Source organism: Halichoeres trimaculatus, unplaced genomic scaffold (assembly GCF_033239565.1).
Source record: "Halichoeres trimaculatus isolate MK-OKI-2021-1 unplaced genomic scaffold, fHalTri1.1 fHalTri1_scaffold_3, whole genome shotgun sequence".
In the NCBI taxonomy this organism is placed as follows: domain Eukaryota; kingdom Metazoa; phylum Chordata; class Actinopteri; order Labriformes; family Labridae; genus Halichoeres; species Halichoeres trimaculatus.
The window spans coordinates 8,114,254-8,141,670 of NW_027437181.1; the positions used below are offsets into that span (position 1 = coordinate 8,114,254).

At 41.4% G+C, this 27,417-nt stretch overlaps 3 protein-coding genes across 12 annotated transcripts in view; 2 read left to right on the forward strand and 1 right to left on the reverse strand.

Moving 5' to 3' along the window:
• The first annotated feature begins 334 nt into the window (after positions 1–334).
• Positions 335–2,186, forward strand: LOC141787937 (chymotrypsin A-like). Its single transcript, XM_074666689.1, has 7 exons — positions 335–386; positions 969–1,072; positions 1,153–1,232; positions 1,306–1,384; positions 1,469–1,649; positions 1,805–1,938; positions 2,025–2,186. The coding sequence occupies exons 1-7, from the start codon at positions 335–337 to the stop codon at positions 2,184–2,186; spliced, it is 792 nt and encodes a 263-aa protein (XP_074522790.1).
• Positions 2,187–3,525: 1,339 nt separating this feature from the next.
• agrp (agouti related neuropeptide) lies at positions 3,526–6,133 on the reverse strand. 3 transcript variants are annotated; one of them, XM_074666967.1, is made up of 4 exons: positions 6,087–6,133; positions 4,396–4,594; positions 4,217–4,308; positions 3,527–3,844 (listed from the first exon to the last, which is right to left on the reverse strand). In XM_074666967.1, exons 2-4 carry the CDS (start codon positions 4,532–4,534, stop codon positions 3,653–3,655), a joined length of 423 nt encoding a protein of 140 aa, XP_074523068.1. In that variant the 5' UTR covers positions 4,535–4,594; positions 6,087–6,133; the 3' UTR covers positions 3,527–3,652. The 3 variants fall into 3 exon arrangements, with proteins under 3 accessions (XP_074523067.1, XP_074523068.1, XP_074523066.1); XM_074666965.1 differs by having other exon boundaries at positions 4,217–4,311; XM_074666966.1 differs by lacking the exon at positions 6,087–6,133 and having other exon boundaries at positions 3,526–3,844; positions 4,217–4,311; positions 4,396–4,616.
• Positions 6,134–9,488: 3,355 nt separating this feature from the next.
• Positions 9,489–27,417, forward strand: part of vps13c (vacuolar protein sorting 13 homolog C) — a 52,531-nt gene continuing 34,602 nt past the window's right edge. For 4 of the 8 annotated variants that reach the window (XM_074665586.1, XM_074665588.1, XM_074665589.1 and 1 more), the window contains exons 1-34: positions 9,489–9,674; positions 15,601–15,644; positions 15,960–16,002; positions 16,109–16,204; positions 17,524–17,625; positions 18,165–18,227; positions 18,328–18,402; positions 18,603–18,712; positions 18,832–18,891; positions 18,982–19,041; positions 19,140–19,220; positions 20,249–20,306; positions 20,449–20,576; positions 20,668–20,774; positions 20,905–21,079; positions 21,165–21,227; positions 21,312–21,450; positions 22,233–22,333; positions 22,410–22,552; positions 22,634–22,826; positions 22,925–23,039; positions 23,116–23,252; positions 23,860–23,992; positions 24,076–24,193; positions 24,275–24,407; positions 24,498–24,573; positions 24,680–24,780; positions 24,857–25,010; positions 25,094–25,173; positions 25,363–25,422; positions 26,563–26,713; positions 26,806–26,922; positions 27,027–27,130; positions 27,204–27,371. In XM_074665586.1, coding sequence (XP_074521687.1) covers positions 9,575–9,674; positions 15,601–15,644; positions 15,960–16,002; positions 16,109–16,204; positions 17,524–17,625; positions 18,165–18,227; positions 18,328–18,402; positions 18,603–18,712; positions 18,832–18,891; positions 18,982–19,041; positions 19,140–19,220; positions 20,249–20,306; positions 20,449–20,576; positions 20,668–20,774; positions 20,905–21,079; positions 21,165–21,227; positions 21,312–21,450; positions 22,233–22,333; positions 22,410–22,552; positions 22,634–22,826; positions 22,925–23,039; positions 23,116–23,252; positions 23,860–23,992; positions 24,076–24,193; positions 24,275–24,407; positions 24,498–24,573; positions 24,680–24,780; positions 24,857–25,010; positions 25,094–25,173; positions 25,363–25,422; positions 26,563–26,713; positions 26,806–26,922; positions 27,027–27,130; positions 27,204–27,371 — 3,588 coding nt within the window. In that variant the 5' untranslated portion in view covers positions 9,489–9,574. The remainder of the gene's footprint in view (positions 9,675–15,600; positions 15,645–15,959; positions 16,003–16,108; positions 16,205–17,523; positions 17,626–18,164; positions 18,228–18,327; positions 18,403–18,602; positions 18,713–18,831; positions 18,892–18,981; positions 19,042–19,139; positions 19,221–20,248; positions 20,307–20,448; positions 20,577–20,667; positions 20,775–20,904; positions 21,080–21,164; positions 21,228–21,311; positions 21,451–22,232; positions 22,334–22,409; positions 22,553–22,633; positions 22,827–22,924; positions 23,040–23,115; positions 23,253–23,859; positions 23,993–24,075; positions 24,194–24,274; positions 24,408–24,497; positions 24,574–24,679; positions 24,781–24,856; positions 25,011–25,093; positions 25,174–25,362; positions 25,423–26,562; positions 26,714–26,805; positions 26,923–27,026; positions 27,131–27,203; positions 27,372–27,417) is intronic. The other 4 variants (XM_074665587.1, XM_074665590.1, XM_074665591.1 and 1 more) reach the window with 3 other exon arrangements.

The following is a 27,417-nucleotide window of genomic DNA, read 5'->3' on the forward strand; positions in this document are numbered from 1 at the left end:
TGTTTGTTTTGTACATCAGAGATGATGCAGGACTAATCTTGTCTTGAACTATTGAGATCTGCTTCTTTTGACGACTTCATAATCAAGCATCTTTCCTTAAATGTGTTCTTAGACAGTTAAAAAAAATAATCATTGGTCTTTGAAGCTTTACATGAAAACTCTGGAGTCCTCCTCTGCGCCTTCTCCAGTGGAAAACTCACCGTCAGCTCCACCTGTCCAAACTCCCAGCGTCTCTGATAAGATGTCCTCTGCCTGGTCTCTTTTTTTGTCCAATCATGTTGCATCCTTGCCGTATAAAAGCCACTGGCTCAGACAGAGCCGACATGATCGAGCCATGGCCTTCCTGTGGATCCTCTCCTGCCTCGCCTTCGTCGGCGCCGCCTACGGTGAGAAAGAATCTCAATCTGACTCTGAATCTGTAAGATTTATCCTAGCATCCTAGCAGGAGTTTCATAGGTTGTTTGTTTTTACTATCATTACCATTTTATTGTATTATTCATTGTTTTCTATTTTCAAGTTTAAACAGATGAATGTATCTCTAGATTTATTCACACATACACAGAACTCTTGAAAATTTCACAAATTTTCCAGGTGGGCTGCATATGTGAATGCAAGCAGAATTTAATCTGATTACACCTCAAATTTTTCCTGCTGCTTAATTTCTGCAAGAGCAGCCCTCTGCATCTTGGCGTGTTAGTTTCAGAAGCTGGAGAGAAGTGCAACCTGCGTTCTTTTTCATGTCCTGCAGGGGGCACAAAAAAATATTTCCTGGCTAAAAGTTAAACCGAAAATAGAGTGATGTCTGACTGAGGAAAAATATTTTTTAAAGGGGAATGATGATCATCAAAAATGGCCTTAAATGAAGGAATACGTTGACTCACAGCTGTGTGGACAGATTAATTGACATAGATAAACACTTCCTGTTTACATTATACAAGTTTTAAATTACATCACTACGATGTCACCAGGTTGCGGCAACCCCGCCATCTCCCCCGTCATCACTGGATACTCTCGTATCGTGAACGGTGAGGAGGCAGTGCCCCACTCCTGGCCCTGGCAGGTGTCCCTTCAGGTAAACAATCAAACACAGCACACACCCACAAAAACAAACAATTTGTTTCCAACACACACTCATTGATGTTTGTGTTTCAGGATTACACCGGCTTCCACTTCTGTGGAGGCTCTCTCATCAACGAGAACTGGGTTGTGACCGCTGCTCACTGTAACGTCAGGTAAACATGTCCGCCCATTCAGGTTTCAACAAATAAGATTTTCAATTTTTATGACACTAAATTCTTCCTGCAGAACTTCCCACCGCGTCATCATTGGAGAGCATGACCGCTCCTCCAACGCTGAGGACATCCAGGTCATGAAGGTCGGAAAGGTGAGTGACGAAAACTTCACTAAACGTCATGTCTCGTGTTCTCGTTCATCCTCAAGTCGTGACACTGTCGTCTCTACCTGACAGGTGTTCAAGCACCCCAACTACAATGGCTTCACCATCAACAACGACATCCTGCTCATCAAGCTCGCCAGCCCTGCTCAGATGAACATGCGTGTGTCCCCTGTCTGCGTCGCCGAGACCGGAGACAACTTCGCTGGAGGCATGAGATGCGTGACCAGTGGATGGGGCCTGACCCGTTACAACGGTGAGTGTGCCTGCTTTAGCTGGCCAATCACAGAGGAGCAGGAAGTGGTGTCTGTTTGTAGTATAATAAATGCTCAGAATGGAGAGCAAAAGCAGGCAGAACAAAATCTAAGCTTTTGCTGAGTCAGTCATGATTTGTGTGTTTCTGCGTTGTAGCTCCCGACACCCCTGCCCTGCTGCAGCAGGCCGCCCTCCCTCTGCTGACCAACGACCAGTGCAAGAAGTACTGGGGTAGCAAGATCTCCGACCTGATGATCTGCGCTGGAGCCGCTGGAGCTTCCTCCTGCATGGTAAGTGGTGCCGACAGATGAAACCCACATCCTGAGCTGTTTTCATTCTCTATATGTTGCTAATAATCGGTGGTTGTTTCCCTTAGGGTGACTCTGGTGGCCCCCTGGTCTGTGAGAAGGCTGGAGCCTGGACCCTGGTCGGTATTGTGTCCTGGGGCAGCGGCACTTGCACTCCCACCATGCCCGGTGTGTACGCCCGTGTCACCGAGCTCCGCGCCTGGATGGACCAGACCATCGCTGCCAACTAAGCTTGTCACATGGGACAGCTTTCAGATTCATAACACCAATAAAATGCATGAACTCTACACCAGATCTGTCCCTCTCCTTTATTAACACTGAACTCTCAGACTGGTTCCAGCATTATGTGGTGACTTCTACCCCCTGACAGACATTTTTTTAAAATTCCCATGTCTTATTATCACACTGCAAAAAAAGGGGAGCCTAGGTACAAGATAATAACACTGCAATAAATAAGAACACGTCTTAAAACTGGTCAAGATAATTTTACTTGACAACAAACTGATCTCATCCTGCTCAGCGGAGAGTGGAGAGTGGTTTTGGTCCTCTGATGTCTGTAGCTTTGTTATTACTTGATGCTTTTTGCTTCTTGATCTGGTTCTTATGAACCGTCGTCGGAGTAGTTTGGAGAGTGAAAGCAACCTGACGCCCTCTGTATCCCTCTGACCCCTCTGATCCCTCTGATCCCTCTGACATTAAAGGTAGACTTTAACCCTTATTCCTCACTCTACACTAGTGATGGTCAAAGCATTGTTTTTGTCCTTTTCCTCTTTAAATCAGATTTGGATCAGGTGGGGGGAACTAACCAGTCCATCATTAAGCAGAACAAGGTGTGCAGACACAGGACAAAATTGGCTGAAACACACAAAGATTTGACGTAAGAGAACCTTGCGCTGGTCTCGTAATGTTTTGTCAGAGCGAAATATGACTCAGTAACGATGGAGTCAGCTTGAGATGCTCTATCATTAAATTTGCACAATAAAATCATATTGTTTTTAATATTTTCTTTTGATTGGGGATATTGAATGTTGGGGTGTTCATCTGTACTGCAAAAAAAATGGTATTATTATCAAGTGTTTTTGTCTTATTTTCCTTAGAAAATGTCTTTTTAGACTTAAGCAAGCCAAATTCACCTGTCTAGTCCAGACAAAAATGTCTTGTTGTTTTGTTGTTCAAAGACAAAAATGAGGTCTGAATTGCTCAAAACAAGCAAGAAAAAAAATCAGCCAATGGAATAAGAGAAAAGTTACTTTAGTATTAAGACATTGATCTAGTTTCAAGCAAATTTTTCTTGTTCATTTGGCAGATTTTTCTTATTTACTTCAAGCAATTCAGACCTGATTTTTTGTCTCAATCAACTTGAAACAAGACATTTTTTCTGGACTAGTCAGGTGAATTTGTCTTGTTTTAAGTCAAAAACAATGTTTTTTGCTTGATAAGATATCCATGTTTTCCAGCGTGGCTTCATTCACAGACTCAAACATCCAAATAACTCAAACGTCATCTCATTTCTCAGGCCTGCACAGTCTGTGATAACCCCCTTGTTGTCTTTTTTACAGTTAATGATGCCAAACACATTCATTTGACTTCTGAAAATATATTTTACTTCACACTTTGTTTCACAAACATCACATTTTATACAACTAGAAGAGTAAGAGCTTTAACGTGATTCCTGTCAGCAGCCCGTGTGTTCCTCTCAGGTACGTCTGGGAGGGCAGGCGTGGCCCACCCGGCGGCAGTAGCAGATGGCGTTGAAGAAGCGGCAGTAGCAGGTGTCACAGGGGTCGCAGCAGGGCAGAGGGTAACCCAGGCACGACTGCTGGTGGGGGATGCAGCGACGAGGGGAACGCATGGCTCGACCCTGCAGCTGCAAACCTGCTGATGAGTCCTAGAAACGGGGACAGGAAGGGTTTCAATGTTTCAACCTGTTGTTACAGCTCAAACAAATCCTACTGCAAATCAGCCTCTGTTTGAAAAAATGTATATTTGCTGCTGTCTCTTTAAGACTCTCTACTCCACAAACCACCTTCCACCCAAGGCCTGTAGATATACATATGTGTCATCAGCATAACAGTGAATTAAATTCATGATCCAACATCAATCAAAGGGAGGATTTAACTTTTGATGAAAACAGAAGAGGACCAAGACTGCTTCCATGAGGAACACCAGCCTCCTATTTGCTTTATTGCTTATACTTTTACCCAAAACTAAATGCTGAATCAAATTAAAGCATTTTTATCCAAGAATAAGCATCACATACTTCATCATAGGTGTCCATCAGGAAGTGATCCTCCACCGAGTCGACAGGCAGGAGGGCGGGGTCATGCACAGGATCGGGGGCATGGCCTCTCTCTGCTGAGCAGCAGACAAAAAAGGCATTAGCCAGTCTCATTACCTGCCCTCCACGAAGCTGGAAGCAATCAAACAGAAGTTACTCACTTATGTCTGACAGGTAAGAGGTGTCGGCTCTGCGACCTGCAGCCGGAGCGTCATCCAGAGGGATGTTTCCATGAACCAGAGCAGAAGAGAGACTCAGCAGAGTGAAGGAGCAACAGCAGAGGAGCACAGTGCCAAACATCCTGTTGTCTGAGAAGAACTGCAACTCCCACAATCCTTAGCTTCTTCAGAAAGATCCACTCTAGATGCAACGCAACAACAAATGCAGTCTGCTTAAAAACAAAGGACAAGTCAGTGACTTTAGACCTTTAAGTGACAGGACAAGATTTTCCTTCATATCTCTACTGAACTATCCTTTGGAGGAATTTATATTTTGTATCCAGCTCTTACTGTGCAGAGTCCTTAAGTTGCTGGTTTTACCTTTTCATAATCTGATGTTTTGTTGCACAAGTCATACCCAAATACTGTTCTCCTCGAAAGCACTTGTGTCATCCATGTGCTTATTAGGTGTCTCTAAATCTTCACCTCACTCTTTTATCTTTTAAAAAGATTTCTTTTGCCATTGATTTAGTGTCTTTTGCTTCACAGCTAAAATTTAAGGATTTTTTTTTCTTGTTGCTGTAAGTGATTAATTTGCATATCTCCTTTGAGAGAATAAATGTATAGGGGGAGCAATGAGACAAACAACCCATGCACAAAACTTTGGAAGACATTTCAAGTCTCATACTTTGGAAACCACTGTGCTTATACACCATACAGTTTCAAACATACAGAAAATCACTAAAAAAAGGAAGAAGAAGAAAGAACTAACTGACGATGATGACACAAGTCAGAGAGGCAGATTCTGTCTCCAAGCCTTCCTCAAAAACAGCAAACCCTTAACACATAGCTACAACACATTATTCAATAAGTTTAACTCATTTGTTCTCTGCACTACATAAAAATCAAATGGCAATGCCTTTTTGCAAGAAACTACACAAGAATGTGCATTTTTCTGATCTCTTAAGCGCATTTTTTCTTACTTTTTAAAAACAATTCAAGTTTTATTTTTGTCTTTAATCATCTTGAAAGAAAACTTTTTTTTCTGGACTTGTCAGGAGAATGTCCCTCAAATTAAGTCTAACAGACCACTTTTTTCCACAAGAAAAAAAAGAGAGAGAGAGAGAGAGAGAGAAAATAATTCTGGATTCAATATTTGCTGAGTATGAGTGTCTTTTTGCTGCATTGTAAAGCCCATCATCACCAAGACATTCAACAATTCTCTGCAACGAGTTGTTAGAGCTTGATATTTGAGGTTAAATGCACACTTTTAAAGTGTAAAACTCCTTTAAAAAAGTGCAATCAAACCCCTATCTGAGGTTGAAAATTTGCATGAATATTTGTGCGTGAAGTTCACAAAACCAAAACACAATACCGCCCAATTATCATTGCGGTTTAATTGCATGTTAGCCCATCAGAAAGATTAGGAACAAATCAGTAGATTGCAACACATGAAAGCAGATTGTTGTATCAATTTATCAGAAAAAACATGTTAATAGGACTTGAAAAATTGTATATAATGGAATTGTGACATATTCTATTTTATAGTTTAATTTTATGTTTTGTATTATTACTGAATGTTGGACATTTTAACCCATACGTGTTTCTTGATCGCTTTTGAAAAAATTTAAGCTATAACAGACAGACCCTGACTTACACATACATAGACATACACAGGCAGAGAGGTTACTCACCTGTCGCTGTCGTCCCTCTCTGTGTCTCAGGGGTCAGAGGGGCGATTTAAAGGCCTCTGAGAGGAGGGAGGTCACATGACCATCAGAGGGTATGATAATAAAGTAATTAGGGGTTGGGTTTTGAACTTGTGGGACTTCAGAAACAATCAGATGGAGGCTGACAGATGACCGGATGCTGATTCTGCTGCAAGTGAAAGCGTGCCCGTGAGTTTGTGTGTGTCTGATGGACTCCATATGCGAACAGATTAAATTAAGAGAATAAAAAAACAGGAACACTGTGAGGTTTGTGTGATTAGAAGTGTCCTCTGGATAAAAAAAGAGCAGAGCGACATGAACTCCCTGATGTGTTTGTTTACATCCGAATATTTCTGGAATATTCTCTAATTGGATGATAATAAAAATGTTCCTCTACACCTAATAACCCAAGCCGTGCGTTTTATTGAACATCCACTCTGTTTCTGAAACAAGCGGGGTGTTTGATCAGAGAACATTAGATCAGCTGCTTCCTCCATTAAACTCTTCATCCTCCTCCTCGTCCAACAACAAAAATGGTGCCAATTCCCTGAACTTTAAACGGCTGATGACGTCCATCAGCAGGAAATGTTTTTTTTTAATGAAGCAGGTCAGGTGGCTTCATGGTAAATAACAATTGTACTTCATGATTCAGATGGAGTTGCTGTGGAAACAAAGGTTAAAGAGGTGAGGTGCTTCAGGTGAACACTAGAGTTCAGTGTGGAGCAACATCACAACGTCTCACATAGGCTGTCTTCAAAGGCATGTCTTAAAACGCATATCTAGAAGGGAGACTTTTTCAAGATCACTTAGAAACTCCACATAGTCCCTGTAAAGAGGGGATATAAAGTCTCAATGCAGCATGTTCAGACTGAGCGTGTGCAGATTTTTAAACCTCTTCGCATTTATATGTTGTAGAAATCCCTGAATCTGTCTGTGAACTGGTCACGACACTACGTTCTGAAATTAGCACAAGATCTATACAATACTGAAATGATTAGGTCATCACAAAGGGATCTTCCAAAAGAGAGGGCCTCAAACACCAAGGCCTGCCCATAGCTCTTTAATATAAATATTGAAAAAGTATGAACATAAACATAAATGTAATGGGATTGAGAGGCAATATGTTAAATTAAATTATTACATTTTAGATTTTAATTATTTAAAATACTTTTTTATAAGGGCTCTTTGATTAAATGATCAACTATTTTAAATTGAACCATCTGTGGCTTGTGATTGGTTATCCTCCAGCACTCTCCTAAAGCAAAGCCTGGCATGTCACTGAAACTTCTCACTCAGAGGGTTAGTTAGGGTTTCCTTTTGTAAGGTTGTTTGAGGTAGTTAGTTTTCAGTTTTAGTGTTTCACCCTCAGGGGATCCTTTAGGGGGTCACCTCGGCTCATTTAGTAACAAACTGTATGTAAAACAGTGACACTGTGACACTAACATGTAATCTAACTATTGAAGAGCTGTGACTTAAGAAATGGTGCACCCTGTGTTCTCTGTTTTCAGAAACTCAAACAGAAACATGCAGTCCCCTCAGCATGTGTTATTATGTTTCTGAGCCTTGGGGCGACTTGAATCTGTCAGCGGATTTCAGGAGGGTTAAAGAGGACACATACCTGCGATACCTGTGGTACATAAGTGTTGGCTGCAGTGTCCTCATCCACTGTCTCTGCTCTCAGGGAACATCTGACACAAACAATGAGTGCCTCATTCTTTCCTCAAACAACACTTAAACAAAACACCAGGCTGTCTTTAGTTTCTCCAAAACAATGGACCTCAAAACTCATTTTTCATTTTGAATAATATTTTCATTAAAACTTCAGACCAAAACAGAATGAATAATTCACCTCTTCACAATTTTGAAATCCAAAGTAGTATTAATTTTACTTCCCATCTCATAACTTTATTTTTTGTCTCATATTTTTTTCTTTTTATTTTCTTATACACTGTTTTTATTGTTTATTATAGTTTTGTTTTAATCTCATTTCTTTTTTTATTTTTACTTTTGGCTGATTATTTTTTACTTTTTTCAAAAAACATTTTTTCAAGCATTGTTCTGACTTTTTTCAAATCATTTCAACTTTAAGGCTCCTCATTTAACTTTATTCCATCGGTTTTTATTTTTGTCGCACATTTTTGATATTGAGTCTTATCATTTTATTTTCAATTAATTTTGTTTTAAATCTCGTATATATATATATATATATATATATATATATATATATATATATATATATACATACACACACACATATATATATATATATATATAAAATTTTTACTTTCACGGCCTTAAAATTTTTTACTTTCACTGCCTTAATGTTGACTTTTTATTTAATGATATTGTCTTAAAATGTCAACATGTTGATACATGATCTCATAAGTTCGACTTTGAACATTGTATTTTTTAATGTGATTAACATGTTTTTCTATCCACAAAAAACAAATTCTCCTCTTCCTTTTTTATTTACTTTGTAGAAAGAAGTTTTCACAATAACTAAATCTTACCAAGCAAACAAAACACAGACCAAAGTGAATATTACATAGAGTGTTGGAGGAAGTTGCTTGATAACTCATAATATGAAACCCAGTATTACCACAGTAAGGGTACATTTTTGATGTAACCAATTAGCAATAACAGACAAACTGAAAGATATATATATATATATATATATATATATATATATATATATATATATATATATATATATATATATATATATATATATATATATATATATATATATATATGATCAGCATTATATGTAAACTCTTCTAGTAGCCACAACTGTAACTGTGGCACTGAGACAATCGGTGTTAATTCTCGTTTCTCTTGGTTAATACTAATTTTATCAAACCACATTTACACGGATATATATATATATATATATATATATATATATATATATATATATATATATATATATATATATATATATATATATATATATATATATATATATATAAAACCCCCGTAGGCCTATATATCCTTTCTGAGTCAGCACTGACCAACCACTTTTGCGATTTTTGTGATAAGCTGTAGATTTTCTCATGTAAACATAAACGAAAAAATATCAATGTAGGATGGTAGATGAATGAAGGGATGAAGCTTAAAAAAAGAAGTTTGCTGATATGTCCTCTAGTCTTGAAATATTTACTTCAGCACAGGGTTATAACTCTTCAGAAATATTTATTTTAGCATTTAGACTCTTTGATATCGAACCAAGATTAAATTCAAATCACACCGTCTTTTTGTAGAAACAGACCCTCCCGTCCTGACTCACCGTCACCTGACCGATCGATACGCTCTCACACATCACCTACTGTCGACGCGCAGACAGCACTAATCAATCAAACACTCTAATGGATTCCGGAGAGAGTCGAACGCCCGCATATCACATCAGCTGAACAGGAAACCAGGTGCAGGCTCACGGAGACCCTCCAACAGGGTCCAACCCGGAGCTTTAAGTCATGGTCTTCGAGTCTCTGGTCAGCGACCTACTCAACAGGTTCATCGGGGACTATGTGGAGAACTTGGACAAGTCTCAGCTGAAGATCGGGATCTGGGGAGGTACGGTTTGAGGCTAGCGGGGAGCTAACGCGAGACGGGACGGAGTCACGCGAGACTCCATTGAGAAATACAATACCTTTGGTGTTTCTGCCTTTTTCACATAAATTACGACATTTTTCACACATCTCAACATTTAAACCTAAACTATAGGCTTAAATTTTGAATTCGGCGTATAAAAAATTCACATTTCAGTTATTTTTTGGATGCTATTGTGGATTTATTGGAGGCGTATGGTGCTGTCACTGTCACATCTCCACCAAAACACAGGGAGGAGGAGCGCCTTGTTGTGGTGAAGAATTAGAGGTTTCTGTCATTAGAGCTTGTTATTGTGAGTTTCGTTTTCCCTGAAGTGGAAAACGGGTGATGAGACACATAAAAACGATGCTATTTCTGAATGCAGTTTCACATTAAATGTACAGTAAGGTGATAGTAACACATTAGCCTGCTGTCTGCACCTGTCTGGCGTCTAAATATCTGATCTGGGATCAGTGTATCTGTGAAACTGCACTGTTAATCTCACTGACTGGCAAATAGGCTTAATTCAGTCAACTGACTGTCTAAACTGCTGCTTATCAGCTAAAACCACACACACACACAGCCTGTCCTGTAGAGTCAACACACGTATCTGCTGTGTGTATGGAGCTTATTTGTATTTATTTATTATGGGGTTAAAACCAAAACCAATACAGGACATGTACTCATGAAATCCTCTACTCCACCTCTCACTTACAATAAAACTGTAAGGTCTCATGTTAAGATCATAAAAAGTCACATGTGCTTTCTTTTGTGTTGTTCCAGTAGCTCTGAACAATGCTTGGATTAAGCATTGAAGCAGTTAGTCCCTAAAAAGTGGGGCAGCGATTAAAACACAAGAAAGATTCAGTTTATTAGGATAAATAACCCCCTCTCGAATCACTACATCTCATCTCATCTCTATTTTACGTTAAAGAATTCATGCAGGCGTCATGGTAATAAGAGCATTTTCTGCACCACGTGCAGCTTCCTCATACCTGCTCTGCCACATATGTCTGTGTCAGACGGTCATACATGAGGAGCAAACATCCAAACAAACAGGTTCCACAGATAATCAGCTTTCTTAGAGCTGTTGTGGAGAAATAACCTCCAGGTGTCACTACAGATGCAATCGCTGCTGCACAGGCTGACTCTTGTAGATCAGCAGGCTCATCAATAACACCTCTGATTAGGATTATCTGTAAACTCAACGATCCTGCAGCTGAGTTTGAATAAGCAGCAGTTTCACTTTTCTTATCATCTGCTGCTGGATGAGATAAGTGGAGCAGGAGAGAAATATTCCATATCACCGGATGCTGCAGTGACACAGCTTCATGAAAAGAGGAAGTAGACAGAGAGAGTGTGAAAAGCCTCAGACATTCACAGTTTCTTTTTCTCACCCAGCAGACCGCTCAAGCCTCATGTTAAACCCCAAATCAGCCGTCATGAAATAATCTACAGTTTAGCTGTAAAGTAATTGTTTGAGCTTAAATGTGGAGATTGACTTCAGAGTCAAACCCAAATCTGTTTTATCTGTTGTACATCCTGATCGTTTAATATGCAGACTTTGACCCGCTTTATTGTACTGGACTTAAGGTCAGGGATTGTCTCACAGTCTCATGATACAGTATATATTAAGATATGGGATAAGATTAGGGCCACAGGAAATGTGCCAGAAGAAAATGTCTGTGGAGGTTTTGGTTTATTTATTTATTATGTCAGAATTTAAAATTTTTTTAATTTTCTTTTTTACAAAATCCTACAAAAAATAGCAGAATTAAAGGAAATGGTCTGTTTGAAAGGTCAAAATTCAGGTCAAAATACAGACTTGGATATCAGAATTCCCTAAATTTGTCTGTGTCCAGGTACTCCAGCTTCCTCCCACACTCCAAAAACATGCTCATCAGGTTAAATAATGATTTGTAATTGCCTGTAGGTGTGAGTGTGGGTGTGAAAGGTTGTCTGCCTCTGAGTGTCAGCCCTACGATTGACTGGAGACTAGTTCAAGGTGTACCTGGTCCCTTGCCTGAAGACAGCTGGAATAGGCTTCAGCTACCTGCAAGAGTAAATGGGATAAGCAGTTGAATATAAATGAGTCTGAATTAATGGCCAGACTTCCAAGATTTCATTAAGAACTACGATAATGTCAAAAGTCATGAAGCAGATTTTGATTTTAGGGTCAGAATAATTTAATGTTAGTATTCTGACTTTTTCTAAATTAAGGGCCAATAAAGACACTGTTGTGAAAAAAGGCCCCAAATTTTGACTTGAATCACAGAATCAGGAGTAAGAAGTCATTGTCTTGATAATTCAGTAAGAAATCCAGCTTTAGTTTCTCTGAAACAACATACTCTAATTTCAAAGTCAGAATTCTGGAAAAATGGTCTACATTTTAACTTAAATCTTAAGAATATAAGATAAAAGTTTGAAATTTGAATTAAATCTAAATTTTCACTAGGTATTTTTGGACTTCACAGTCAGAATTCTGAGATTAATGCCAGAATTCTCTCTATTAATGTCATAATACAAAGGAGGGAAGTCAGTCTTTGATCTGTCAGCTAGAAATTTACCTTTTTCCTCTGAATTCTGACTTAAATCTTAAAATGTTATTCCAAATTCACACCCATATTACTAAAATCTGTGGAAAAAGACCTATTTCTGTTATCCCAGTAAGAATTTGACAGTTTTTCAAAGGAAAAGTCAATCTGTAATCCCACGAGGCAGATTCTGACTCCAAGATCTCTAATCCTGTCTGATTCTGACTTTTACCTCAAAATGCTGTCTTAAATTTTGAAACTGTGAGTCAAAAAGCCATAGCCATAATCCCTCTGTCAGATTCACGTCTTCAACAGAATTATGGCCCTGAATTATGAAAAAAAGCTCAGAAGTATATCACAGAATTCTGTGAAAATACTTAATGTTGACAATTAATATTTGAATTTTTAAGGCTGATTTTCACACATTAGAGTTGTGAGGAAAATGTCTTACTTGTGATATGAAATCAAGAATTTCAGATTCAGATTCTCAAATTATACTGGTATTCTCTGGTAAAGTCAGAATTCAAGCTTTTTCCTCTGAACTTTGAAAAAAAAAAGTTTAAATTTTAAAATTTAGATCAGATTAAATCTTTGAATTCAGAGGGAAAAAGTCAGAAAAAGTTCTACAGCCAGTAAGGAGACTAGTTTTCTTTTCGGCCTTTTCTCGCTTTTCGTTCTCAGAGCTGTGACCTCTAGTCTGGAGTCTGACTCTGATCTTCAGGTTTGTGATGAAAGGAGTGTGTGTTGTATCACCTGTTATTGGAACAAACATAATGGCTGATCAAACATTCATATCCTCGATGTATGACCACATCAACCCTCAGCTTGACTTATCATATGCTGTGATAATATTTTAACAAACAGTGTGTTTAATATGAGACAGCACACAGCGACCTGCGCCAGTCCATTCCTTCTCTCAGGAAGAGGAAGACGCTGCTGTGGCTGCAACAGGCTCAATATCATCAGAAAGAATATTTAGTAAAGCTGCCTGTGCTGCACGTCACTGAAGCTGCTTCATACCTACTTGCATGTCTCGGTCACACATGTTGATGTAAATGAACTTACATACAGAGACAGGAATCCTAACAGACAGGTTTCATTGATTACCAAACTGTAAGTTACGTACTGCTGTAAAGAAACATGTTAAGGTCGTAGAACAAGCAGGTCCTGAGGGGTGTACTTGAGGAGTGACAGGTGAGACTAAGGAGAACATTTATAGCTGGCTGTCTTATTACCTGACATCTCACCGTCTATAACGCTGTTACTTTAAAACATCGTAGGAAGCACTGGTTTGAGGTCAGACATGTTGAAAGCTGGAAAAGTTGACTGCTTGCCCAGTAGTTTGGCATTTTTCTATTAAAGCTCCTGTGAGGAACTTCTTGGTTTCTGACTTTGGCGCCCCCTGTGGCTGAAGGACTCTTAGCTTATCATGATACAGAGTGTATTCTGACAAACGAATCCCATCCTGCTGACTTCTGACAGTCATGTGTCACTTATTGTGAATTTTAATACTTGGCTTTGGCTTGGCTTTTGACTTAAGACAGTACAGTTTTAAAACTGTCAATCATAATTTGTGATAGCTTTTGCTTTTGTAGGCAACAAAGAATGAAAACTATTAGTTTTGATCTTCCTCATGGGAGCTTTAAGCAGCAAACTTTTCTTTACACTATAGTTTAAATATTTAAAAGGAAAACAACAAACACCACCAGTTCAGAGAGGGAACTAAGATGTGTCGGAAGGTTTTTGCGTTTTTATTCAGATTAGATAAACACCTCACCACCTCTGCTCTCATTGGACCAGGACTGGAGGTTCTGACCCCGTTTCAGTCAGTGGTTTTAGCTTCTCAGCCTATTGTCTCCTGGACATGGTACATCCCACGCTCTAGGGCAGGTGACGTCATCCACAGCATCACAAACAAAGAAAACGGGCTGAAAAACAAGATCATCTGCCTCCCACCACCTCATGTGATTGTAGCGACTGGTGCTGGCTTTGAGTGTGGAGCTGGATCTGCAGGATTCTCCAGGACTGTTATCACCTTTCATCACTATTGTTTGAAAAGAAGGTCCCCAAGGCAGACACCCAGTGATGATTGAACCAGAGCACGTTTTCCTCCATTTAAAGCAAGACATGCAACCAGTAATGTCTGTTTACAGGCTACACTAGAACCCCAGCTTTTGCCAATTGTGCATTTTCCCCTACCTATTAGAGATCAGCCGGACCTCATATGTTTAAAGTAATGTCCCTGCATGATGAGGTCAAACGGTTACCTTAACCATATGACAAAGTAGACAGATTTCTGTATGAGGTGGCGTGAAACTTTATCTCAATGTACAACATAAAAAAAATAAATAAATAAAAAATGATAGCATTTTCATCCAAAACATGAGTGCAAAAACACTAAACACCAGTATGTTCCTGACTGTACTGAAGGTGAGTCATTTAAGGTAGGGTATCAGTCTATCAGGTAGGGTACCCTTCTGTAAGTAAATCAGCCAGGTGGTATCTGTTATCCAGTCAATCATTCAGGCAGGGAATCATACTGTCATGTTGGGTATCCTTGGGTATAACAGATGATTTGGTAGGGTATTGGGCAACTGCATGGGATATCACACTCTCAGGTAGAGTATCACACAGTCAGGTGGGGTTTCAGAGGGTCAAAGAGGGTACCGAACAGTTGATAGGAGAAGATTGGCCAGGTAGACCATTAGACTGTCAGGTAGGGTTTCAGACAGTCAAATAGGGTATCAAACAGTTGGATGAGATTGGTCAGGTAGGGTACCAGATTGTCAGGTAGAGCATCAGACTATCAAGAAAAGAGACAGATGCTTTGCTAGAATGTCAGGCAGTTGCATGCGGTACCAGATGGTCAGGTAGTGTATCGGACAGTCAGTTAAGGTACCAGACAGTTTAATAGGATACAAGATAGTCAGACAGGGTATCAGACTTTCAGATTTGGTACCAGACAGTCAGGCGCTTTTTAAGATGGTCAGGTAGGGTGTTAGCCAGTAAGGTGGGGTATCAGACAAGTCAGGTAATGCATCACTGATCAGTCAGTAAAGGTATCTGTTATTGAGCAATTATCCAGGTAGGGTATAAGACTGTCAGGAAGGTAGCTTGGATGTCACAAAGTCTGGCAGGGTATCAGACAGTCAGTAGGGCTTTCAAACTGTCAGGTGGGGTATCAGGCAGTCAGGTAGAGTATCCAGGCAGAGTTATGGCCAGTAGTAAGGTGGGGTATTTGTCAGTCAAGATTAGCAGTCGGTCCAACTTTTAGGTCCAAGAACAAATTACTTCGGCACAGTGAAGCCAAAGTGTTATAAACACCTTTAATAGATACCCATTAGTGATAAGGTGTCTTTACAATTCTGTCTCTGCAGGAAATGTCGTGCTCGAGAACCTGAAAGTGAAGGAAAATGCTTTGGTGAGTCTCAGTTTGTTCCTCCTGCTTCTGCTAACCCAAACACTCAGATCAACAGGCTCTCTTTTATTCTCCCAGTGTCCTGCGGTATCACGGGTCTTTGTTTCAAGGTTTCAGTTCTCCTTTGGTTCTATACTGCTGGGATCCTATGCTCCAATAATTTCTCTCTCATGAGATCCTTTTGCTCTGGGGCTTTGTCTCGTAACACTTCCAGAGTTTTATGCTTCAGTAGCTCTTTGCTCCTAGAGAATTTCTTGTCAGCTGAGTGTTTAATGAACTGACTGTGAGGTTTATGGGGATGGTATATTTGTGTTTCAGAGTGAGTTTGATGTACCATTCAAAGTGAAAGCCGGACAGATCGGTGAGTACAACCCTTTTGTTTACTGCTCTTGATGCAATCCTGGACAGCCTGGATTCTGTGGTTGTAAATTCAATAATTTCACCTTGTAAACAAACGTCAATTTCAGGGAAGCTGACATTAAAGATTCCCTGGAAGAATCTCTACAATGATGCTGTGGTGGCCACGCTGGAGGGGTTGTACCTGCTGGTCGTCCCTGGAGCCAGTAAGTGACGCTTTGAGTGCTGCCATCTTGTCTTTAGGCACATGAATACTAAAACTAAAATACTCCCAAATGGAAAACAGTGTATGCATTCTAGTTATATTTTAGGCTGCTCATCTCTGCAGTGTGGGCGGAGCGGGATTGTCAAACTGTCAGTTTTTCCACTTGTCCTCATTGTGACCATCCTAGGATAACATCAGCAGTCTTTCTCTAGCTGAGGCCACATGCAACATGAGGTGCATTATTAACCAGTTTGCAGAGTTAAAAATATCCTTCAATAGTTGCAACAGTGCATAGTTTGTCTGCTGATCCAAGGCCAGCACAGAGGCAAGATTATTCCCCCTGATTCTGAAGTTCAGCAGTCAGCCGGTCTCTCTTTTGAGGAGGCTAAGAAAACATGGAAACGACTTTCATGTGATGCTGAAAAGCTATTCTACTCATGACAGCCTGTCAATGTCAAGAGCTTCCCTCCTCTGCAGTTTGGCAGACTGAAAGTTGTCCTCAATAGCCTCTTCAGAGGCACGCATGCACGCTTTATGAATTATTCCTAAAAATGTATTTCCTGAAGGAAAATGTTCAGAGTCTGAGTTCTGAGTTGAATTGTGTGTGTTTTAGCTGGATCTCAGATGGAAAAGTGCCCGTTTAACGGTAAGACTGCGAGGTTCGAAGGTGGTGGTTTACATCGGGTCTGTTCAGGTTCAAGGTGCTGCTCTCTGTTCAGGCTGCACGATGCTACAAAGCTCTCCTTCACAATAAAAGCTTTATTTTTTATCAGATGTGGGAGGCTGGAGAGCTTTTACTCTGAAGAAATGGGAATGACTGGGTATTTTGAAGTGTAGAATCTCATCGTGCAGCCCTGCGTCCTCCCTGACTGTGACCTCCGTCGTTTTCCATTCAACCTTTTTATTTCAGAGCTGTTATGTTTTCATGTAGATTTAGCCGGTTTCTAATCTGGGTTTTTCTTCATAAATCCTAAAGTCGCCAGTTCCTACAGTCTGATCCTGTGACTTTTCTTGTAGACTTTGATGGGATTTGTTGGTGTCTGGTTCTCTTTTGACTCAAAACCTGTATTGTGTGAAGTTATCAAAGCTACCATGTGTTGCTAACAACCTCTAAAGACAGTGTTTGGGAAGAGGGCTGTAGAGAAGTTAACAGACACATTACTGGAGTCTTAAGACATTCAGCAACTCAACTCATACTAATCCTGGTAATCTTTGTCGTTTTATTCTACGGGCAGCGGATGAGTGGAGCCTGTGGTTGTAAAAAGATGTCAAATTAAATCCGTTTCTTCTTTTTTGACTCTCATCTCTGTTTCTTCAAAGCAATCAAGTATGACTCTGCAAAGGAGGAGCGATACCAGCAGGAGGCCAAGCAGAAAGAGCTGCATCGCATCGAGGGGGCGCTACAGATGGCTGCACGCCGAGGTGAGACAGGATGACCTCTGTTTGACCTCTCACTGACCTTCTTACATCTGAAGACTCACCTGGCTCACGCTGTGCTGCTGTCTGGTATCTTTTCGGGCTACTTTCTGCTTCTCTGCGGCTATTTAACCTGCTGACATGGAGCTCTCTGAGAATTAAAACTTTCTGTCTGCACATCCACAAAACATGGAGAATTTTGAAATACATCATGACATGCCAACAGACACTATTCCATCAACGGGATAGGAGGAAACAAAGGTTTTAGTGAATAAAAGCACATCTGTGCAGTCTTATTCAGATTGTAGAGATGATCTATGTTGTTTTTTTTGAAGACTTAGTTTTTTGCTCCTTTAGAGGCCTCAACACATTTTATTTTAGCAGAAGAGACAGAAACCTAAGCAGCTTTTGGTGACAAATAAAGTGATAAAAACAGCTAACATCCAAAACCGCAGACTGATAAATGGACTGCTAGTACACAGACTAATAAATGGCTGAATGTATTAACATCTCTTCTGTGCCCTTCATGCTGCGTTCGCTGACAGCGTCTCAATCTGGAGACTTGCTGTTCGGCCTGGAGAGCGTTGTTTACAAGGAGCCTCAGAATGGTAACTAACGCTGGATGTGTTTCTGCTTCCTGCTTCCTCTTCGCCTGTTTTCGGGCTGTTCTGTCTCTAACCGCTGTCTCTCTCTTTAACGCTGCCAAAGTGCGAAAAGGATTAAAAAAACAGAAAAAATCTAAAAAAGGTTTAAAGAAGCTGAAACGACACGACCCCAAAGCAGGTAAGGGTTTTATATTTCACTTTGTATCACCTGAAAGGATCCGTCTATCAAGGAGACATCTCAAACTAAGGTTTTATTGTTAGTAGCTTTTGAAGATCCTGGTACCTGGAGCATGTCCAAAATCAAGGATCTTGATTTAGTTTTAAAATCCCTGATCTGGGATGGCTTTGTCTAATTTCATATTTTTCTGCTTTGCTCAGAAAAACCTCAGGAGGAGAAGAAGGACTCCTTCTTTGAGAAACTGGCTGCTCAGGTGATCAAAAACCTGCAGGTGAAGATCAGCAGCATCCACCTGCGCTACGAGGACAACGTGAGTACCAGTTCAGGCTCTGGATCCCTGTGTTTGAGTGCAAGTAGATGGGAAGTCATCTAACCTGGATCAGGAGGGGAGGGTTTTCTGTAATTGTCTCTGTCATGTGACTGTTTCAGCTGTCAGACCCGAAGCACCCGCTGTCGATGGGAGTCACACTGTCTGAGCTCAGCCTGCTGGTAACACACACACCCATACACACTTACACACAGGTATAAACCCTGTGCTTATGACAGGTGTAAGACTGTAAATGTGTTTTTGCTTCGCAGACGACAGATGAAAACTGGAAGGCGTGCATCCTGAACGAAGCAGCAAAGATCATCTATAAGGTGAGATGCTCTGCTTGTACTAAAACCTCTGTCACCTGACTAATACGATTTCTATTAATTTATTCATTCACATTCATTCGTGTATTTTATGGTGTTAGCTCGGGCGTCTGGAGAGTCTCTGCGCCTACTGGAATGTTGACAGCCCCATCTTCTACAAAGGATCATGGGAAGACATTGTGGTAAGACGACGATGTTTGTCTTTTTCTAGACAAAAGATAAATTGATGAAGTGTTAATGTACAGCCATCACTGGAACTGCACTCCTACCTCACTGACCGTCAACAGCTCCCCCCAGGGTTCGGTGCTTGGTACCTCCCTGCTCATAATGTGCTTGCTCCTCCTTGGTAATATCTTTCTGAAAGAAAAACATGGCTGCATAACAAACTTTTATCTATGACAAAACCAACCTCATAATCATCGGCCCAAAAGTTATCTGCTGCTGAAACACTAATGCATGCATCTACCACATCCTGTTTTGACTAATGCAACATTATCTGTGAAGCATCGTCCAAACAGAACTGCAAAACATTCAAAACTCCACTGCACGCTTCCACATGAGCTCCGTCCTCTAACACCTGGGGGCCTTCCCCACCATCTGGACCTCACTCTGGAATCATGCTACACACAAGCACATGCTCGGAATGGATTTGGTTGCACTTTGCACAGAAACATTCACTGGGGGAGAGTGCAGAGTGATTTCCAAACTTTGTAAATATCAACACTTTCTGGACCCTTCTGGTTCCCAATGGACTAGTGCAAGTGCTGTCCCATTTTCTACAAATGCTGTAAAAATTTGCTCTTATTTCTCAACAATATGACTAAATTTGTTCACAACATTTACTCTTTCTGTTGCAAAGCACCCAGCAGATCAGTCTGCCCTTGATTGGTGCTTGGATTGAGTTGATTTAGGATCCTACGTTTTTATTCTTCTTTTATATTCTTTAATCCTTTTATTGTTTTTTAATGTTAGATTTTTTTTCATATTTCAGTGAAAATAGCGAAAAATAAAAACTGATCCAGCCTAAACAGTCAATTCTTCATGCCGGGCAGTGTGTTAAAGTTCTCTAAGCTCCTAAAAAGTGATCTTTATTTGTTGCTTTTCTTTTTATCTATCAAACTGAAAAAATGCAGAACAGACAAAAGGTGCTTTTTTGAAGACACTCAGTTTTCTCTGTAACCATCTGACTCTCTTTCTCCTCTTCCTGCAGGATCAGTTAAAAAGTGGGATCAGCAGTAAGGATCAGGAGCTTCCTCATTATCAGTACAGTAAGTTCATCTTAATCCAGCGTATTTTAGATCATAAATCTACCTTTACCTGTATTTCTACAAGAAATTTCTAAGAAGAACTCTATAGAAGCTCTTGTACCAGCTCACCTCTTCCCTGATAAATGTTTTTCTTTGTTTGTAGTTTTCAAGCCAATCTTTGCGTCGGCTAAAATGTGCATCAACCCGAACGCTGAGCAGGAGCTGAAAACTCCCAAAGCCAAACTTCACATGGAGGTTCAGAACATCGCCATCGAGATGACCAAACCTCAGGTAAGCTCAGGCGAACTGCACATCATCGCTCAACACCTCTATCCTTAGCACTCTGCAGGTTTGGTTGATGTGTCATTGTGATCCTCTGTAGTACCTGTCCATGGTGGAGGTGCTGGAGTCTGTCGACTGCATGTTCAAGAACGCCCCCTACAGAAAGTTCAGGCCGGATGTTCCCGTCCACAACAACAGCAGACTCTGGTCAGTTGAACAGGAGTTTCACTCTTAAAGCAGGAGGTGGATGAATGTGCTGGAGAATGTTTTCAAAAAGCAACGACAGGAACCTCAGACCAGCTCATGATGCATGTCTGTTTCTTCCTGTCTCTGTCAGGTGGAGGTACAGCTTCAACAGCATCGTGGAGGTCCACATCCGGCGCTTGACTCACATGTGGTCCTGGTCCAACATCAAAGAGCACAGGAAGAACCTGAAGGCCTACAAGAGCGTCTACAAGAACAAGCTGCTGAGCCAGAACAAGCTGAACCCGGAGGTGGAGCAGCAGATCCAGGTGCTGCTGAGTTTAGAGTTCAGGTGGTTTGTGTTTTGGTAAGCTAACCAACTGTAGTCTGACGTCTGGTGTTTGTTCCTTTCAGGATCTGGAGCAAGTTCTGGACGTTTTCAACATCACCCTGGCACGGCAGCAGGCCCAGGTGGAGGTAAACCAGACTCACCTGCTCACGCTGAAAACCAAAAACAGATCTGTGATGTTTCAACTGAACGTGGTCTCTTCTGTGCTCCAGGTAATCCGGTCTGGGCAGAAGGAGCTGGCAAAGAAGGCAGCTGCAGGGCAGAAGCAGGGAGGTGGAGGGGGGTTCTTTGGCTGGTTCAGAAAGGCAAAGAAGGAGGAGCAGGAGCCGGAGGAGAGCAAGGAGACAGAGAGTAAGTAACTTAACAAACATCCAACATGAGATTCCCTTTGATTTCATAAAATATGTAGTTTATGCCAAAGAAGATACTTAACTAAAGGGACCCGAGGATGGAGCCTTGGGGGACTCCGTAAGCTAGTTGTTCTTGGTTTATTGACAGCTTGTTGATAACTTGTTTTTGTTTTTTCTAACTGTAGCTGAGGGACAGATTCTGCGCTTTACAGACAAATTGTCAAAAATGCTGCCAGCAGATGTTGCATAAGTATTATAATTTATTTGACATTTTTAGCTTCTGTTGCATCACAACAACCTCTTACTACATTGTGCACATTTGGTCCTTTTAAGTCCCGAGGGTGTATTTTTGGACAAACATGGTGAATCATGGGACAAACTGCAGCTTGAATATCTGGTGGGATTAAATTAGGGCTGTTTGATAAATATATGATTTGTTAAATCAATTTTGCTTGTTCTTCTTTCTGAAAAAAACAAACAAATAAAACTACAAACAACAACGAAAAGAATCAGCCCGAATTTGGTAATTGTAGCAAGGCTTACTTTTTTTTCTTAGGGTTACAATCTGCTTCTGTGAAAAAAAATGAGTGTAAAGTAGGAGCCAGAAATTTGATTGAAGCACCCAGGTAAAACACAAAAATGGGTTTAGTCTAAAAGTGTGCAGAGTGTAACTTTAAGTCTGGTGTGGTGTCACACCCAGGTAGTGGGTAAAAAGAGTTTGCTCAGGTTGAGCTTTGTGTTTGTGAACTAAGGGAAATTTATATTGTTGTTTTGATATTTCAGGTTCTGGTTTGGACGAGATCATGACAACAGAGGAGAAGAAAAAGCTCTACACTGCCATCGGCTACAGCGGCAGCTCTCACAACCTTGCTCTGCCCAAACAGGTGAAATGTTTGCAGAGGAAATGAAGCTGTGAGAGAAAGAGAGGGACAGAGGCTGATTGTGTCTGTGTGTTTTCAGTACGTGGGCGTTGTCATCACCTTCCAGCTCATCAGGACCTCAGTGACCGTCAGAGAGCTGCCGGACATCCCAGAGATCCTCAAAGTCCAGATGATCGACCTCAGCACCAAAATATCTCAGAGACCAGGAGCTCAGGCCTTCAGGTGAGGCCGTACGTCTGTCTGTGGAGCATAAAATGACGAGAAAGTCAACAAAGTGTTAAAGCTCTCTGTGTCCGCCTTCAGGATCGAGGCGGGGCTGCAGCACTGGTACGTTACAGGTCTGCAGCAGCAGGGGGCGGTACCTTCTCTTATTGCCACAGTGGGGGACACGTCTTCTTCTCTGCTCAGCGTTGTGTTTGAGAAAAACCCAGAGGAGAGCACAGCCGACCAGCTGCTCAGAGTTCACTCTCAGCCCGTGGAGATCATCTACGATGCGGTAAACACGAGATCCGACCCCAGATCAGATGTTTGATTTATCAGTCCGTGTTCTTCCCTATCCTTATTTAAATCATGATCCTTTTCTTCCCCCTCCAGCTGACGGTGAACAGTTTAGCCGAGTTCTTTAAAACCGGAAAAGGGGTCGATCTGGAAGTCCTGACCTCGGCCACACTCTCCAAACTGGAGGAGTTTAAGGAAAAAACTGCCACAGGTGAGTTTTTTCTGAGGAACAAGAGTCTTAAAGATTGGACAGGTGTTCTTGTTTTAATGAACTCTGGTCTCTGTAGGTTTGTCTCACATCATTGAGACCAGGAAGGTCCTGGACCTGAGAATAGACCTGAAGCCATCCTACCTGCTGGTGCCAAAGACCGGATTCTACAGCAACACTTCAGACCTCATTATTGTGGACTTTGGTAGTCTACAGGTCAGTCTGACCTTGTTTCCGCTTTCAGGGTTTATTTCACAAGGGTCCAGGTTTTTCACCAACTCAGGACTAAGAAAGTCACTCTGCAAAAAATGAAATCTTATCAAGTGTTTTTGTCTTATTTTTAGTAAAAAATGTTCCTGTTATACTTGATATGAGCCACATTCAATTGCTCAGTCCATAGAATTTGTTTTGTTTCAAGCTGTTTAAACACAAAAATTAGGTCTGAATTTCTTGTTACAAGCAAAAAAAATCTGCCGATGGAACAAGAAAAAATTGCTTTGAACTAGAATAACGTTTTAATACAACTTTTTAAAATTTTCTCTTTACACATAACTGAGATTAAATCAGTCAGAACACGCTTTAAGAGTTGATTTATTGACAGTTGTGAGTCTTGTACAATGCTTTTTAGTCTAAAAAGCCTTACAGTATAATTCTAAGAGCCTGACTTAACAATATTTTAGGACGGGTCTGTTGTGGTCTGCTTCTGTAGGGTCTTTTTTCGCCTGCAGCACATCCCGAGTTCTTGTAGAGACCTGTTAGAGGTCTGGACCCCTGCAGCTGTGTGGTTTCTCTCTGTGATGTGCAGTCAAACGTGTGATTTCAGTTGAACAGTGTCGAGCAGAGCAGTCGGATCCCCTCTTCGTCCTCCTTCTCCTCTCTGGAGGAAATCATGGATCGAGCCTACGAGAGGTACAACGTGGAGCTACGGAGGGTCCAGGTGCTCTACAGCAAGTCAGGTATGACCTTAATACTTATTTATAAAAACACTGTAGCTCTGGGTTTGTGTGTTTTAGTGACATCAGCTGTTTGTTGATCACAGGGGAGGCGTGGAAGTCTGCTCGGCTGCAGGATTCATCCGTCCAACACATCCTCAAGCCCATGGATTTAACTGTCCAGCTAGCAAAGTGTATGGTGGACAAGGATGCCAGGATGCCCAGGTACACGCTTCACCGCTGTGCAGACTCACCTGCTGACTCACCTGTTCACAATTAAGAGCTTCATAATGCTTTATCTTTCAGGATGAAGGTGTCAGGAGAGCTGCCGCTGCTGCATGTTAAGATTTCAGACCAGAAGATCCACAATGTGCTGCAGCTGGTTGACAGCATCCCACTGCCCACTAAAGGTTCCACTCCTTCCACACCCACAGAGAAGGTAGAGGGACTTAATTTCCCCAAAAAACTGTCATTATCTGAAGAAAAAAGATGAGTTAAGTCAGGATCTTTGAATCAATGTTTCCTGCAGCAGATGCGTCCATTAGCGGAGACGAGACCTCAACCGCTCAGCCTTCACCCCTCCCTCCTGGACGCCATAGACACAGGTCGGTGTCACACACCCCTGATAAGTTTAAGAACCATCAATTCAAAAATAAAAACCCTTTAAACCATCTTTTTACAGCTGTTGTAATCAATATTTGTGCTCTTCAGACTCAGACGAAGACACCAGTGAGAAGTCCACAGACGACGACCAGCAGCGTCTGGCTCTGGAGGAGCTCACAGACCTTCAGTTCAAGTTCGAAGTCAAAGAGGTTTGTTGGTGTCTCAGCTATCATGTGACCCCAGAGGGGCGGAGCTTCTTAACAGTTTTTTGTTTCATGTGTTCAGGTGCTTTTGGAGCTGACCCGGCAAGTGGACCAGGAGAAGACCGTCCTCTCCTTCAGTGTCTTTCAGCTCGGAGCTGAAGGCAAGAAAAGGACCTTCGATATGATGGTCACCTCGTATCTGCGCAGGATCTCACTGGACTACTGCGACGTACCAGGTAATACCTAAGGACTGAATCACCTGACTTAACCTGTGTCCTCTTCAGGTGTGGTTTACTTCATACTTTGTTTGTCTCTGTAGGTGGTAAGGATCGTCCTCTGCCCCTGATCAGCTCTTTGGAGGAGGAGGGCTCTGACCTGTTGAAGGTGGAGTTCATCAAGGTGAGCTCAGCTCTGTTCAGAGACCGAAACCTAAACAAGAACTCAGTTTAAGGCCAAAGTTCAACTTTGTAGACCTGTTTTTAAAGAACAAAGTTATTATTTTTATCTCAGAATAAAGAAAGAAAGAATCAACTCACGTAGATGGACCCTGTCTTTGTTGTGAACATGTTTGTGTGTTTTCCTTTGCAGGCTGAACAAAGCGGTCCCAGCTTTCAGACAATGTTCAACAACACAGAGCAAACACTGAAGGTGAGTAGAGGAGGAGTTTGTCATATCAGATCCCTTTAGTCGCAACACATCAGGAGGATAAATCTGCTTTGATTCTGTGTCATCAAGTGTGACTTTAGGATCCTGTGAAGAACTTTTTGCTCTTTATGGTTGAGTGGATAAAGCAGTTTAATCTGTTTTTTGCAAGTTTGCATTCAGCCATTTATATTTAATCTTACTGTGTTTAGCACAAGCTAAACACTACAATAGGAGCTCAGGCTAATAGCTAAAACATAGGCTAAAGGCTAAAATCACAAACTGTATATAGAGTGGACAGTGTGACTACTATTGCACGGTTTTGAAGCCAAAATAGCCCCGTCTCAGGCGTCGCCATTGGTAGCAGTTGTGCTGCCAGAGTCTGCGAAGTAATGACTGTGAGGGATTTTGGGAGAATCTGAGTGGAGCCGGGTGACAAAAATAATATATATTTTATTTCTTTCGAGAGTCAAATTACTTCTTGACTTGACCTCCAGACATATTTTACAGTCCCCGAAAAAAATACGCAACAACGGCAGCTGTTAATCGTAGTTAAATGTGACGTAAAGCCTTGTTTTTAACTTCTTATAACTTCTGAAAACAAAACTTTTCAGAAAAAAAGAGGACTTGAATAAAAAAGCTGCCAAACGATATCTTCAAATCACCACTACAATCAGACGTGAGAAACATTTCTACGAGGTGTAATAATTTTTTAAAGTTTGACCACAGCCCATCTGGAATGACTGGAGAGCCAGATTTTTTGACCTATACTGCAGCCAGTCACCGGGGGAGCAGTTTTTTAAGTGACCTCACTTCCAGCTGAGCAAGATGACATCTATTTTTTTTTAATAGTCTATGGCTGAAATACAGGCTAAAGGCTAAAATGTGCTAACAGCTTAACCATGAGATTAAGGCTAAAACACAACTAAAATATTTTTTTACATCTCTTTTTATTCACCCTCCTTCGATTCTTGGAGATATCTAAAAAAGTAATCATCTAATTTGAATATGAAGCTTGTTAGTGGCAGTATTTTCAGCTCAAAGTGAATTTGCAGCATCTCATGAGTCCATTTCAGGAACTTTTCTGAGGTTGGTATGCCGTCCAGTTAGGTCTCTGACAGGTGTGTTTCCCTGACGCTCCTTCAGGTGGAGTTTTCCTCGCTGCACTTCCTCCTTCACACCAAAGCGCTGCTGTCCACCATAAGCTACCTGAACACCGCCATGCCACAGAAATCCAGCACCAGCCGAGACCAGGACGCCAAAAAACAGGTGGAGAAGAGCGAGCAGGGCCGGACAGGTGAGTCTGGAGTGGTAACAGGTGTGACAGCGTGTTCAGGCACCACCAACAGACACAGGCTTATCCTGTATGTGTGTGTGTTTTCTCTGCAGTGTCTAAAGCAGCCAAAGATGGCGATGTGTTCACCTTCAAGCTGTTTGCCGTATTGGGATGTTTCCGCGTGGAGGTGGTTGATGATCGCTGCAGCATCGCTGACATCAGAATCCAAGGTGAGAGATCAATGTGGCAGGTTTATCCTCCTTTAGCTGAACATTCAGGAGGTTTAACGTAGATTAAGAGCATCATGTGACACCTCTCTGTCGCTGCCCTGCAGGGATCGACGCGTCCGTGCTAGTGCAGGCAAAGGAGACGGAGGTGTTTGCTCGACTCAGAGACATCGTGGTCACGGACGTCAACCCCAGAACCGTCCACAGAAAGGTCAGCGACAGAAAAGCTCTGATTGTTCTGCTTTTGTTTCATGAACTTTAACTTGAGTCCTCTTTTTCTGTAGGCGGTGTCCATTGTGGGTGAGGAGGTGTTCAGCTTCAAACTGTCTCTGTACACCGGGGCCACGGAGGGTGAGGGGTACAGCGACATGTCGAAGGTGGACGGGAAGGTCACAATGCGTCTGGGCTGCATCCAGATCGTCTACCTGCACAAATTCCTCATGTCACTGCTGGTCAGATATTTTATAAATACATACACACTCCTGTTTACTTGTCTCC